We start from the raw sequence: 13,657 nt of genomic DNA, 5'->3' as shown, positions 1-13,657 counted from the left end.
CAATATATTACAGTTATAAGCCAATTTCAGTGTTTGTATGTTATCAAGTTAAAGGGCCAGTCAAATTATGGGGCATATCAAGATTACCTACAAAGTTTAACGATAGCCTTGATTTCTATGTGCAACAGAGCTCCCCTGATAATTTCTGATAAGATGGGCCAACTATTCCACTTCTTCCATTCTAGATTTATTAAAGCTTTTGATACCTAGTTTAAGTTCATCAAAAATATTCATGATTGATTGATGCATTGCTTGCTGTTTGGGGTTTTAGGCTGGGTTTCTGTACAGCACTTTGTGACATCGGCTGATGTAAAAAGGGCTTTATAAATACATTTGATTGATGTACGTTGTAAACTGTCAGTGTTTGGTACAGGGTGTAGTGTTGGTTTTATATGCTCTCTGGTAGTATAAAATCAGTGCACAAACGAGACCGGAAGTGTATAATTTGTGGGGTAAAAAGTGTATTCACACCAAAGACATTTATAAATAACCCAAGATAGTTCATGTGTGTCCTTTACAGTGGGAGCAAATTAAGCATAGTGGGCAGAACAAGCACGAACTAGCGAGATCCTATTGGCGCCCTGTAGCATATATTTGCATGTTTCCGTTATGAAAAAACGCGCGGGTGTGCGCAAACTCCATTCGACTTTGCACTCCTAGACAACGCAATTTAAAAAATAAAATAAAACTTTGGCAAAGCTTCAAGTCCATAAAACTTAGTGCACTGTGTTCGTAATATATTATAGTTTTGGGAACAGACAAATGTATTGAGATCAGACGTTTAATTTATGAGGAAATTGGCAGAATATTGGCCTAGTTCCATCCACTACCGCTACTGGACTTCCTCTCACTACCATATTTGGGTGAGAAAACGTTCTAAACGGATGCTTCAGCTTTATAGCCCATTTGACGTGTCTGGGTTACCCTTTCTGTCGGTGGTCCACATTTTACACTCTTTGGTTTAGTCGACATAATCGAAAATGGCGGAATACCTGGCGTCCATTTTCGGTACAGAGAAAGATAAGTGAGTAAAATGTTCTTATTGGTTTGCTTATTTGGTCAAACAATCATACGATTTAGGCCTACGATAACTTTCGCATTGCATTTGGCTGTCTTGGCTACTTACCTATGATATATCATGCAGCATTAGAAGTTGTAAAACGTCAATGTGTTAGCGTCTAGTGTAGCTAGCTAACATTAGCATGGGGTAATATGTTGTTTGAACGTATGCACAGACCGTTCTTTTATAGCTCAATGGTGTGCATAGATGGATAAGGGATCTTTGTGTGTGTGTGCTGAGCAGTTTGTCAGTCCCACCTCTCTAAAATGTGCATTAGCTATATTACTGAAGTTAGCTAGCTAACCTGTTAAGACAATTTAGGCTTGGCTTGGGGCATTATTTCGTGTGAGACCTGGGCAACTTTCTCTATTTGCCAAATTAGCCAGCTAGGCTAGCTGTAACAATTATTTATTTAATATGTGGCTATACATTCAGTAACTAGCTAACGATAACTAGTTAGCTAGCTCCAAGTCCCAAATTCCTCCACTGACGCCCATGTTGTGTATCCCAAGTTAAATCAATTGAGACAATAAGGTAACTAGGCTGTTCACAATTTATTAACGTTAGTTGATATGGGCCCTAGTTATACCAAGGTAAAGTTGGTTTTATATTCACACATTCGGACATTCAGCAGACATTAGCCAAAAGCCATTTTTAAAATGGTCAAACGAATTAATTGTCACAAAAAATAGATATACTTTATTCTATTAATGTCTAGTATACTTTTACAAACTTCTGTTTTGAATAAAAAATCCAGTTTTGATGGAAATGCATACAATATTTAAAAGGCCATTTTTTTTTAAAGCTGTATAAATCATTAACTTATTCACCCATTTGTCACAGTCATCAAACTATGTATGATTTGTTCTATAAATGTCTAGCATACTTTTACAACCCTTGTTTTGAGGAAAAATTCCAGTTTTGACTGATGCTTAACATCTATAAAATGCCATTTAAAGCTATATAAATCAATAACATTTTCACTGACTATGACAATCATCAAACTATGTATGGTTTATTCTATCAATGTCCAGTATACTTTTACAACCTTTCCAGTTTGGATAGAACTGCATAACATCTATCAGGGTTATCCTTGTATTATTTCTCTGTTCTAATGTCATTACTCTTATTTTATTATTCTACTATGAGAAACACTAGATGCATACTATGACAGTTATTCACTTTAATATCTGTATCTGTATCTGGCACAAGTCACGATTTAAACTGATTTTGATTTCAAAGACTGACATTATTTTTTACCTTTTTTTAAATTTGACCTTTATTTTACGAGGCAAGTCAGTTTTTACGATGACGGCCTACTGGGGAACAGTGGGTTAACTACCTTGTTCGGGGGCAGAAGGACAGATTTTTACCTTGTCAGCTCAGGGATTTGATCCAGCAACCTTTCAAATAAATAATGAAACATGCTCAATTTGGTTTAAATAATACAAAAACACAGTGTTGGAGAAGAAAGTAAAAGTGCTTTTGTCAAGGTTGTGGTCAAATGCATGTCAATTTAGCAGTTGAACAAAAATCCAATTCAATTTGAAAATGTTCCTTATTGCAAAAGCATGTAACATAATTTGGGTATTCCAGAACTGTAATTTACATGTAAATAAAGATAACCCTGTTTTATGTTTATAATACTGCAGATATAATGCTGTGTGCCAGAGATGGTACCATTCAGTTTGTCTAGGGATGACAAAGGACTTCAACAAAACCAAAATAGATAATGATTGGATGGGACCTCTTTTCTGTTTAAATTAGACACATATAAAGGACTGTTGTGCCTTGTAACTACTTTAAAATGTGGAACTGTTGCACTAAAAATGCAGACATTGATTTGGCATACACTTTAATATTGTAAACATTGTACAACTTCATGTAAACATTGTCTAACTTCATATAGAACACATGGCACTTGAAATTAACATTTAAAGTTATTGCAAGTGATTTTTTTTCTTACTGAGACAATCACTGAATTAGTTACTGATTTCTTCATCTTTAAATGCAATATTTGAGTTTTTTTTTTTGTATGTCTATCAAATCAAAACTGCAATTTCTACTCAAAGCCAAGTTTGTAAATGTATGCGGGACATTTTATAGAATAAATCATACCTAGTTTGATGTTTCTGTGACAAATGGTGAATTGGTTATTGATTTATACTGCTTTAAATGGCATTTTATGTATTTCTATAAAATCAAAACTGGAATTTCTTATCAAAGCAAAGGTTGTAAAAGTATACTAGACATTTATAGAGTAAATCATACCTAGTTTGATTCTGTCATCATTGAAAACATTGATTTATGTTGCTTTAAATGGCATTTTATGTATTTCTATCAAGTCAAAACTGGAATTTTTCCTCAAAACAAAGGTTTTAAAAGTATGCTAGACATGTATAGAATAAACCATATCTAGTTTTATGTTTCTGTGACGATCAATTTATTAGTTATTGATTTTTAAATGGCGTTTGGCGAATGTCTGATTGTCAATGTCCGAATGTGTGAATATAAAACCAACTTTACCTCGGTCCTAGTTATACTATCTGCTCTAGCTAGCTAATGTGACTTTGATAAATCCAATGCAATTTGACTTTGAACATGCTGCTGTTTTCCAAACTTGATCACTTAATGGAAAGTTGCACATTTCATTTATTTTGCATCTGGGTACATGAGTGTGAACTCATGTACCTAGCTAGTTGTGCATTTCAGGACTGTTTAGCTAGCTATTTTTCGTCCTTCAGGGTGAACTGTTCTTTCTACTTTAAAATTGGTGCCTGCCGCCATGGTGACCGATGCTCCAGATTACATAATAAGCCAACTTTCAGCCAGGTAAGTCAATTCAGTAAAGCAAACTTGTTTAAAATATTTGCTTCTACCAGATGTGCTGCATGAAATGGAATAGCATGTGTAAAACTTCTCCTGCCAAGATGAAGTGGTTGTCATGCTCTAGGCTGGTTTGACAAATGGTAACCTCTCGTGGAACTATGCTGCATGACCAAATTATGCGAGATTTTAGTTCTGGTTTAACCAAAATGATTAAAATGGCCATTATCTTTGGTTTATCTTTGATCCAGTGAATGATGCTTTGTTTACCTTGTTCTTCTAATCAGAGATTGGAAAGGTTTATCAGCACTGGTTTTTCAGATAGTGAAATAAAATAGTGGAATTGATTAACATTGAATTGGAGTGTTATTCAATGTTGTGTGAATAACCCTTTCTCCCACCATTAACATGTATTTTGATTCATTCTAGCAGAGAGATGGATGTGTGCTTGTGGATGTGTGCTTGTGGATGTGTGCTTGTGGATGTGTGCTTGTGGATGTGGGCTTGTGGATGTGGGCTTGATTGTGCATCAGCTGATTTCCTTTGATGAAAACAGAAGGGCTTGTCAATAATCCTCTTGAATAATAACACTACTAAAAGATGAACGTTATGAGTTTGAATGTAGATCACTAAATACTGTTCAAGTTAGTGTCCTAAATATATGAAACAGGAAGTGTGTTTTATGCGGCTATACTACTGACACAAGCACAGCGATATACACACTTCCTCCATTTTTGGTGGTCCAAGCCTGTTCAACGACCTCTCTTCGAATATCCAAAGCATTTCTTGCTTCCTGCGTCTCAGTATACCAGACAAAAACATCTCAAACGACAGTGTCTCCCTGCTTTACCGTTTTTCTCTAGCTAGTCCATCATAAATTAACAGGTACGGTTTCTAATGCCAATAGGACAAATAATTCCTAATATTAGTAGGGCCAGGATGATACCAGTATTGCGATACTCGTTAGTGTCGTGGCAAGGAAACAAATCACAAAGCTGATTTTAACTTCTTCAGGAAAACAGCCCTAAGGTTGGAAACTAACATCATTATGGTGTCATCCAGAGTCACATAAAACATTTCCCCCAAGCTATAGCGCACAATATTTTACATACAGCAGGTTTTTAAAGGACCAAAGAGGTTGGTCTGCTTTTGTTTTCATTTTTTGCCAAGGATAACATATTACTGGCATTGTCACAACCCTAATTTTTAGGGAAATGTCTGCCCTGAATCTAGGTCATCCTCTCCTCCATCCCTTTCACTCGGTCACATTTTAAATATCTAGAGAGCCGGAGAGCTTGACTTGAGAGCTAGATTCACCCGGGGGTCCCATGAGTCGCTCTCTTACACTCCCTTATGTTTTTGGACAGCAATGCTTTTTTCTGTTTTTGTACATTTGTCTCTACTCCAGCATTTTGGATGTTGAGGGCATTTTCATACATATCTGATCTCCCAAGCTATCTGACCTCACAAGCTTGATGTCATTGTGTGCAAGGAATACTGACCAAATACTAAACTTTTGACTACTTTAATACTGTGACATTTGTTACGTCTTCAAATGGGGGGGACTAGATCTATAAAGAGCTTTCATTTCTAAACAGTAAATCCGATGTGTATAAAAATACCCTCAAATAAAAGGTGATTCTATACTGTCACCTCATATGAAACATTTGATCTCAAATCCAACATGCTGGAATATAGAGCCAAATTAAAAATGTTAGCATCACTATCCACACACGTGTATGTAGTGGAGTGTAATTCAGAAACAAATATTTCTCTACACATAACATTGGATGAAAGGTGACATGGCCTCTGCATCTCCATTGAAATTGCTGGCCATGCCTTTTGCAAGAGATTCCATGCAGAAAGTTGCCTGCTTGAACAGACTGCAAATTACTCTGGCCAGCCTCTGTTAGATCTGACCCTACCCTAGAGTGTGTTTTTCACTATTCTCTCCAGGTTGTTGGCAATCCTTCTTAGTTTTTTTGACAGAGCTCAAACCATTTGGCTGGATTATTGATGTAGTCATGCGCCTGATGTCCCTCGTTGTAGGGATGTGACAACAACAACAAAAAATGTGAAGATTCCATGTGAATTCAAAATGCAGCTTTGCTGCTGCTAGCAACTGTTTGGATCTCATGGTGTGTTCCTTTCAGATGGTTAAGCATGGCACCTGTACTACCTCGAGGGGTTACATTTGGACGGCACATTTTTGGTTGAATCCATTCAGTTGTGCAACCCCACTTGGTATCCCCAACTATTAACAATGATGGCGTAGTGGTGGAGAATTGACTCAAAAATAATTGATTCCTTGTTTCCTTGCACGTGAACGCCTATTTCTGAGTGTCAAGCAGAATCAACTCTTTTAAGATTCAGTATTTTTGGAACAGATGAGACTTAAAAATTTTTTTTTATGCACTTTCAACAATGCAAACATTTGCATTTTGGTCATTTAGCAGACACACTGATACAGAGTGACTTACTGGAGGGTTAAGTGGCCTGTACACGGGCACATCAACATTTTTTTATTTTTACCTAATCTGCTCAGGAATTCGAACCAGTGACCTTTCAGTTACTGGCCCAATGCTCTTCACTGCTAGGTGGAGAGAGAGGAGAGGGGTACCGTATAGGCAGGTCGGACACCAGGCAGACAAGTCAGAACCGTGCACTAGGCTTATCTATTGGCAATCAAATGCTGTATCTCGCAATTTCTTGGCTTGCAATGTCTCGCAACTTCGGTAAAGCAGGGCCTATCATCAATGAATAGTCTAGGGTAGTCTATATACAACAGACCGAAGACTAAACACACATATATGTCTTGGGAATCTCTTGCATGCCAAATTCACCAAAATCGACTCAAGTTTGCCTCTTTCTCTCTGGTTTTATTTAAATTGCGCAACGTTCCCCATGTCTTTAGCCGATACAATGGAAAATGTTTTGTGATAACTACACTGCAATTTTTATTGGACATTTTTTTCCCTTAACATTAATGATCCCAATTTGGTTTAAACTTTCACACCCCTACGTCGTTCCCTCCTATTAATACATATTGTGACTGCGTTCAACTAAATATGACTGAGTCACTGAACATAATTTCAGTCCTCTTTATCAACAGTAATCTCAAGCTTTTGCAATAGCTAGCACTTTTCCACCAGTTGGGCTACTCCCTGCAATGGGTTGTCTGAAGTGGTAGGATTTATCTGTGGCCCGTTCCCATCTCAAAGTCAGATGTATCTCTCTCACTGAACAGATTATTAGAACATAGCACATCTAAACTCTAGGCTTCCTCTAGGTTTCCCTACAGCTCGCCTTGCCTGCATGGGACAGAGAAAAGACACAAACTCCCCAGCGTGTCCACCGGTCAAGCACGGACTCCTGCTTTATTTTGCCCTTACCCCTCCTACAGTATCAAGGTTCCTCTACATCCAGGGATTTTGTCTGCCCACCCTCTATAGGTTCTAGGTCTCGGGATTTGGTCCGCCCCCCTCCTATAGGTTCTAGGTATCGGGATTTGGTCCGCCCCCCTCTTATAGGTTCTAGGTATCGGGATTTGGTCTGCCCCCCTCCTATAGGTTCTAGGTATCGGGATTTGGTCTGCCCCCCTCCTATAGGTTCTAGGTATCGGGATTTGGTCCGCCCCCCTCCTATAGGTTCTAGGTATCGGGATTTGGTCCGCCCCCCTCCTATAGGTTCTAGGTATCGGGATTTCTTATTTTATTGATTAAACCTTTTCACATTTTAGCAAGAGGGGCCAAACAGTCCTCTACCTTCAGCACCACCTGTGGGTTAAAAATAAAGTCTGTTTTAGTTAGCTATATAGCCTATTTTTTGGGGGGGGGTTTAGTTTTTGTATTTTTATAAACCATTTTTTGATTTTTCCCTCTGCAGACCATCGTGATTCAAAACATCTACCGTAACCCCCAAAACAGTGCGCAGACGGCAGACGGCTCCCACTGTAAGTGCCTCCGGTCCAGTCCTCTCAGCCCACCAGGTCATTCTAGCTCTCTCCCCCTCCTCAGATTTTAGGTCTGCGTCTCCACTGGCTTCCTGCAGGGCTTCGGAGGGTCTGTCTCAGCACTGGTAGCAGGGGGTACCACAACACTACCTCAACACTTTAGTATATCGCCAATCTAATCAATTTTTTTTAAATATATTTTTTAATCAGTTGCCATTCAGAGGTCTATGCCTAGGTGTAGAATGACATGCTCTGATAGTGACATTGAAAAGGACTAAAACAAATGATGCCTTGATCCCCACAATTCACATTGGATCTTTAAAGTTATTATCCACAGGAAATCTCCACATAGTACCTGTTTTCTAACAGGTATAATGCACAGATGACAGACTTTAGGTATTTTTCAGGCGCTTTCAGAGAAGACTGACAATACACCTGCCCTAGTGCCCAACATGCGTTTGTGAATAGCTAGGTATCCATTCAATTGGCAACATTTTATGGGAATATTCGAAAATCTGCCTAAAATTATGTGCACATTTTCCCCCATGAGATATTTTTCTGTTGCAGATAAAAGGCTGTGCGTGATGAGTGAACATAAAAAAAACAGTTTGCTGTTTAATTGGTTTCCATTGCATTTTCAACTCTACTGATGGTTTTCTCACGAGAACGTGGGTTATCGCCAGTGTGCCCACTCTGGTATTGGCACGTTCTCTCTAGCAGCGCTATCTGCTATCTGTTGGCTAGAGTGCGTGTATAGCCTACATGATTACATTTATTATTATTATGGACAAAAGAGCGAGATTATTTTTGTCCGAGGGCAGCCGAGTATCGATAATCATGTCACCAGAACAAGACCCTCAATATTTATTGGAAAGGAGCATCAAGCTCATCACCTTGCACTTTTACCCCCCTGTGAAGTTCATCGTAACTTTCATCTGTAGTCTAATAAACTGCATGCCGACGAGTCATAGTGGGAGGAACACATGTCATATATCAATATTTGCGCTTAAAAGCGTTTCCACCAACATTTCTCGCATTAATTTTACCAACTCAAAAAGATCCCACCTTGTCTAGCGTATTTTGTTTTGTCGACATTTGGAAAGTTGAATGAAAAATGTTTCCATCAGGCCTGTCATGGCTTCTTTTCATCCGAAATGTTTCTACTCGCATTAAAAGGTTGGAGACAGCAAACACATCTACATGAGTTACTGTCTAGACACAGAACAGTTTGTGATTTTAGTTTTTGCTCTTGCAATACTGCCGCCCCTATATGTTAGACTGATTCAGACGTCATCAGCCATATTGTAAATGTGTAAATGGTACCCTGATGTTGAGCCCCGGCTAGCAGAGCTGATGCATTGCCACTCGCTTCCTCTAAGGTAAGTCGTGGGTTTGTGGTCTTGTTGCTGTCACGTGTAACTGTTCTGTTTCTCAGCTGAGAAACTCAGAATGACTGGCAAAAAGTTACTTTTAAAAATGTATTAAAAGGAAGAAATGATAACTAGTAATAGAAACATCTTGGCATCCAATCGCCTATGATTCAGCAAGTTCTAGAGGTCACTTCAAGCCTCAATGACCTGGTATGTAATGTTTGGGTAGGCTAAATTTTCGGTTGTATTGGATTTTCCACCATCATTTTCCATAGTCAAATATTGTCATGCTGAGACTTTCACTTCTTCCAGCTCCATCTCTTTCAGCGTGGACCAGTCCCATGGATCATCTTAACCTCTTTCAGTCTTCCCTTCCTACCCTGTTCTGGGCCTGGTTGGGGCACAAGTACACAGTTTTGAGGGAGGGGGATGGGAGTAAATGCACCTATTTAACTACCATTTTAGAAATCTGCCTGAAACTATCTCAAAAATGTACATTTTGTATTTCAGACCATTGCCCTCTTGAACATTTACCGTAACCCTCAAAACACTGCCCAGTCTGCCGATGGTTTGCGCTGTAAGTTTCCCACTTGTTAACAGGGACCTGTGGCACAAAATGTTATCATTTTATATTTCTCTTCATTTGCCCACACTTCCCTTTGGGGTGCCATCTGACCTCTTTATCTGACATGTTAAGATCTATCCCTTTAACATGATCAGTGATATACATTCTCTGCCCTTTAGTGCTGTAACATACATGTAATACAACAGGTACTAATGTTACGTAAAACAGACCATGTATACTACCGTTCTGGTGCCATGTAGTCAGTGTAACTGAAATAGTCCAAATTATGTTTTGATGCATACAGTATGTTTCTATTAATTTAAAACCTAACACGTATTCTAGGAAAACATTTTATTCATCATTGTTTCAACTACAGCTTCACACAAAAAACACTTAATTATATTCTAGAGGTTAACCCTGCTCTAGTCTCAGGTGGTCAAACTAATTTAGGATACATTTTTAGTTATTGTACAAAATGTGATATGACACATGGGGTGTGATTTTGGTGAATTGAGCATGACTGACATTGTGTTTAGGCCCCAGTGAGTCCCATTCCTTAGCATCAATTGATGGCTGTATTGTCTATGCCAGACCGTACCATTACTACTTAGCACTCACTGAATGTAACTAAAATTATTCTCAAAAGACTCTGTCCTCTCATAAAGGTCAAATGTCCAGTCTTACTGTCGTCCTTGGTGTGCAGAGGCACAATGAGCGTATTTTTTTTCGCATTGACCCTTTGCCTCCGGACAGTATTGTCTTTGCTGTCGTCCTTATTTCATATGTACTGGACTGTGTGCTATTAGATTGAATACATTTGTAATAGTAGTCCAGACTCCTAGGTGTTAGAAATATTTATCCTGTGCATGTAGTTTATGAAACCACAATGCTGATGTCACCTGCTGTAACACGTTGACTGGTCCCTGATGTGAGTTTCTCCCCTGTGGCCACTAGGTGCCGTCAGTGACGTGGAGATGCAGGAGCACTATGACGAGTTCTTTGAGGTGAGTCAGTGATGCGGTAGTGCGCCCATTTGAATGGTGTGGATGATGCAATTCAGGTCTACCTTGCTTCTCTTCCCCCTCCACACAGCCCATGTGGGAATCATTGTACAAAATACTGAAACAGAATAGAAATGTCTTTTGAGCATGTGTGGGAAATGCACTTTGAATTTAAATCCATTTAAAACTTAGTCTGTATTCACCCTTCTGTCTGTCAATCCCATTCTCTCTCCCTCGGTTTCTCTTGCGTTAGGAGGTCTTCACAGAGATGGAGGAGAAGTATGGAGAGGTGGAGGAGATGAACGTGTGCGATAACCTGGGAGACCATCTGGTTGGAAACGTATATGTGAAGGTGTGTCACTGACTGTGTGTGTAATGGTGGGTTTTGTGTACATTTTTTGACGAAAACACATTCTTCCTCTTCTCATTCAATCACACTGTCATTCTCAGCCTCATTAGAACCTACATTTGCACACACACTAACTCGGTGATGGTCTCTGTGTAGTTCCGTCGTGAAGAAGACGCGGAGAAGGCAGTGATGGATCTGAATAACCGCTGGTTCAACGGTCAGCCCATCCACGCCGAGCTCTCTCCCGTTACCGACTTCAGAGAAGCCTGCTGTCGCCAGTACGAGATGGGGTCAGTACTCCACCGCTGGACCACATGCACACCATTTTCAGTTCAACATTGCATTAATGGTGACACCTACAGAAATGCATTGTATTAAGAAATGCATTGTATCAGTTAGTGCACTAACTGAATTCTCGCTCTCTCTACAGGGAGTGCACTAACTGAATTCTCGCTCTCTCTACAGGGAGTGCACTAACTGAATTCTCGCTCTCTCTACAGGGAGTGCACTAACTGAATTCTCGCTCTCTACAGGGAGTGCACTGACTGAATTCTCGCTCCCTCTACATGGAGTGCACTGACTGAATTCTCTCTCTCTACACGGAGTGCACTGACTGAATACTCGCTCTCTCTACAGGGAGTGCACTGACTGAATACTCGCTCTCTCTACAGGGAGTGCACTGACTGAATTCTCGCTCTCTCTATAGGGAGTGCACTGACTGAATTCTCGCTCTCTCTATAGGGAGTGCACTGACTGAATTCTCGCTCTCTCTACAGGGAGTGCACTGACTGAATTCTCGCTCTCTCTACAGGGAGTGCACTGACTGAATTCTCGCTCTCTCTACAGGGAGTGCACTGACTGAATTCTCGCTCTCTCTACAGGGAGTGCACTGACTGAATTCTCGCTCTCTCTACAGGGAGTGCACTGACTGAATTCTCGCTCTCTCTACAGGGAGTGCACTGACTGAATTCTCGCTCTCTCTACAGGGAGTGCACTCGAGGAGGCTTCTGTAACTTCATGCACCTGAAGCCCATCTCTAGGGAGCTGAGGAGGGAGCTATACGGACGCCGCAGGAAGAGGGGGTAAGCTCAGGCTCTGAGAGTCAACGCTAATCATAAAACTTATGCTGCTTTCAAGTGTTCTCCGGAATGCACCTTTCTGCCGTGATAGTTTTCACGTATGTTTGAGGGGGAAAGTTCTCATTTTCAGTTTAACTAGCTCCTTTTTTTCCCTCTTCCTCAGAGGGGGGCATCATTCTCGCTCCCGTTCCAGGGAACGTCGTTCGCGCTCAAGGGACAGGGGAAGGGGAGGTGGAGGTGGTGGAGGTGGACGTGACCGCGAGAGAAGGCGCTCCAGAGACCGAGAACGCTCTGGAAGATTCTAAACCGAGCATCTACCAAACAGCCATCCCTCCCTTCTCCATTATCCCTCTTCATCCATCCCCAAATCCCTCTATCCTTGCCTCCATTGCAGCCTATCAATTCACCCTTGGCCTTTTCAATTCACCCTTGGCCCTTTCATATAATTGCGTCCCAATGACAAATTAATTGGAAGATGTTGGACATGTTTTTTTGTTTGTTTTTTTTCTTCCAAGAAATGGAAAGCTTTTCTTTTCAATAAAAAAAAACTATGATTTGTACAAATTTATTCAAAATAGTTACTCTGGAAAACAAAAAGTAATGTTTTTATAGTGAACAGCTATGAGTAACTGTTACTTTTGCCTTGAGTCATCATACTCTAGACTGGGCTTACTGTAAGTGAGGGAATTTAAATACTTCCCATAGACTCCTCCCTGATTCCCAGTAACTTGACTCCCTCAGCTAATTTCTCACACAGAACATGCTCAGCTGTGAACTGAGTGTTCACTTGGCTCAAAAAGACAGTTGCCATAGATATGAAGCATCTCCTAAACCATAACCATATCATACCTCTTTTTTTCCAGTTTCCCATGCCGACATTTGCCTGTTTGGATTATGTCTACAAGTACATATTATTGACTGTGTTGACCTATAATTTTGGATAAATTGACTTGGCTAGAGAGGGAGGAGTCAAGGCCATAGTGTGGTTGAAGTAACACATTTAATACAGAATTCTTCTGGGTACTTACATTCAATATGAGAATGACAAGAGTGTGCAAAGCTGTCAAGGCAAAGGGTGTTTACTTTGAAGAATCTAAAATATATTTTGATTTGTTTAATACTTTTTTGGTTACTACATGATTCCATATGTGTTATTTCAATGTTTTGATGTCTTCACTATTATACTACAATGTAGAAAATAGTAAAAATAAAGGAAACCCCTTGAATGAGTAAGTGTGTCCAAACTTGACTGGTACTGTAAGTAGTTTCCATTCAGAATTGACAGAAGCACATTGCCAGAGACAAGAATACTGCCCCAGATGCAGCATTTAATATGGAAAGTGAACATGAGGTGGATGCAAAGTCTGAAAGTCAACTTTATTTCAAACTGAAACCAAGGCTTTGTTCAGTGAGTGTTGGACTACAGGCTTGATTTACAAAGCACTCCACCTATCA

At 39.9% G+C, this 13,657-nt stretch overlaps 1 protein-coding gene across 3 annotated transcripts; it reads left to right on the top strand.

Moving 5' to 3' along the window:
- The first annotated feature begins 855 nt into the window (after positions 1–855).
- Positions 856–13,432, top strand: LOC110502024 (splicing factor U2AF 35 kDa subunit). Of its 3 annotated transcripts, XM_036959573.2 has the most exons (9): positions 918–1,024; positions 3,805–3,892; positions 7,772–7,838; positions 9,719–9,785; positions 10,728–10,777; positions 11,028–11,126; positions 11,280–11,413; positions 12,110–12,205; positions 12,366–13,432. In XM_036959573.2, exons 5-9 carry the CDS (start codon positions 10,748–10,750, stop codon positions 12,505–12,507), a joined length of 501 nt encoding a protein of 166 aa, XP_036815468.1. In that variant the 5' UTR covers positions 918–1,024; positions 3,805–3,892; positions 7,772–7,838; positions 9,719–9,785; positions 10,728–10,747; the 3' UTR covers positions 12,508–13,432. The 3 variants fall into 3 exon arrangements, with proteins under 3 accessions (XP_036815465.1, XP_036815466.1, XP_036815468.1); XM_036959570.2 differs by lacking the exon at positions 7,772–7,838 and having other exon boundaries at positions 856–1,024; XM_036959571.2 differs by lacking the exon at positions 9,719–9,785 and having other exon boundaries at positions 896–1,024.
- Positions 13,433–13,657: the final 225 nt, after the last annotated feature.

This window comes from Oncorhynchus mykiss, chromosome 22, assembly GCF_057628025.1.
Source record: "Oncorhynchus mykiss isolate SJ-2025 chromosome 22, ASM5762802v1, whole genome shotgun sequence".
Classification (NCBI taxonomy): domain Eukaryota; kingdom Metazoa; phylum Chordata; class Actinopteri; order Salmoniformes; family Salmonidae; genus Oncorhynchus; species Oncorhynchus mykiss.
This window is presented reverse-complemented; position numbering and strand designations above follow the sequence as displayed.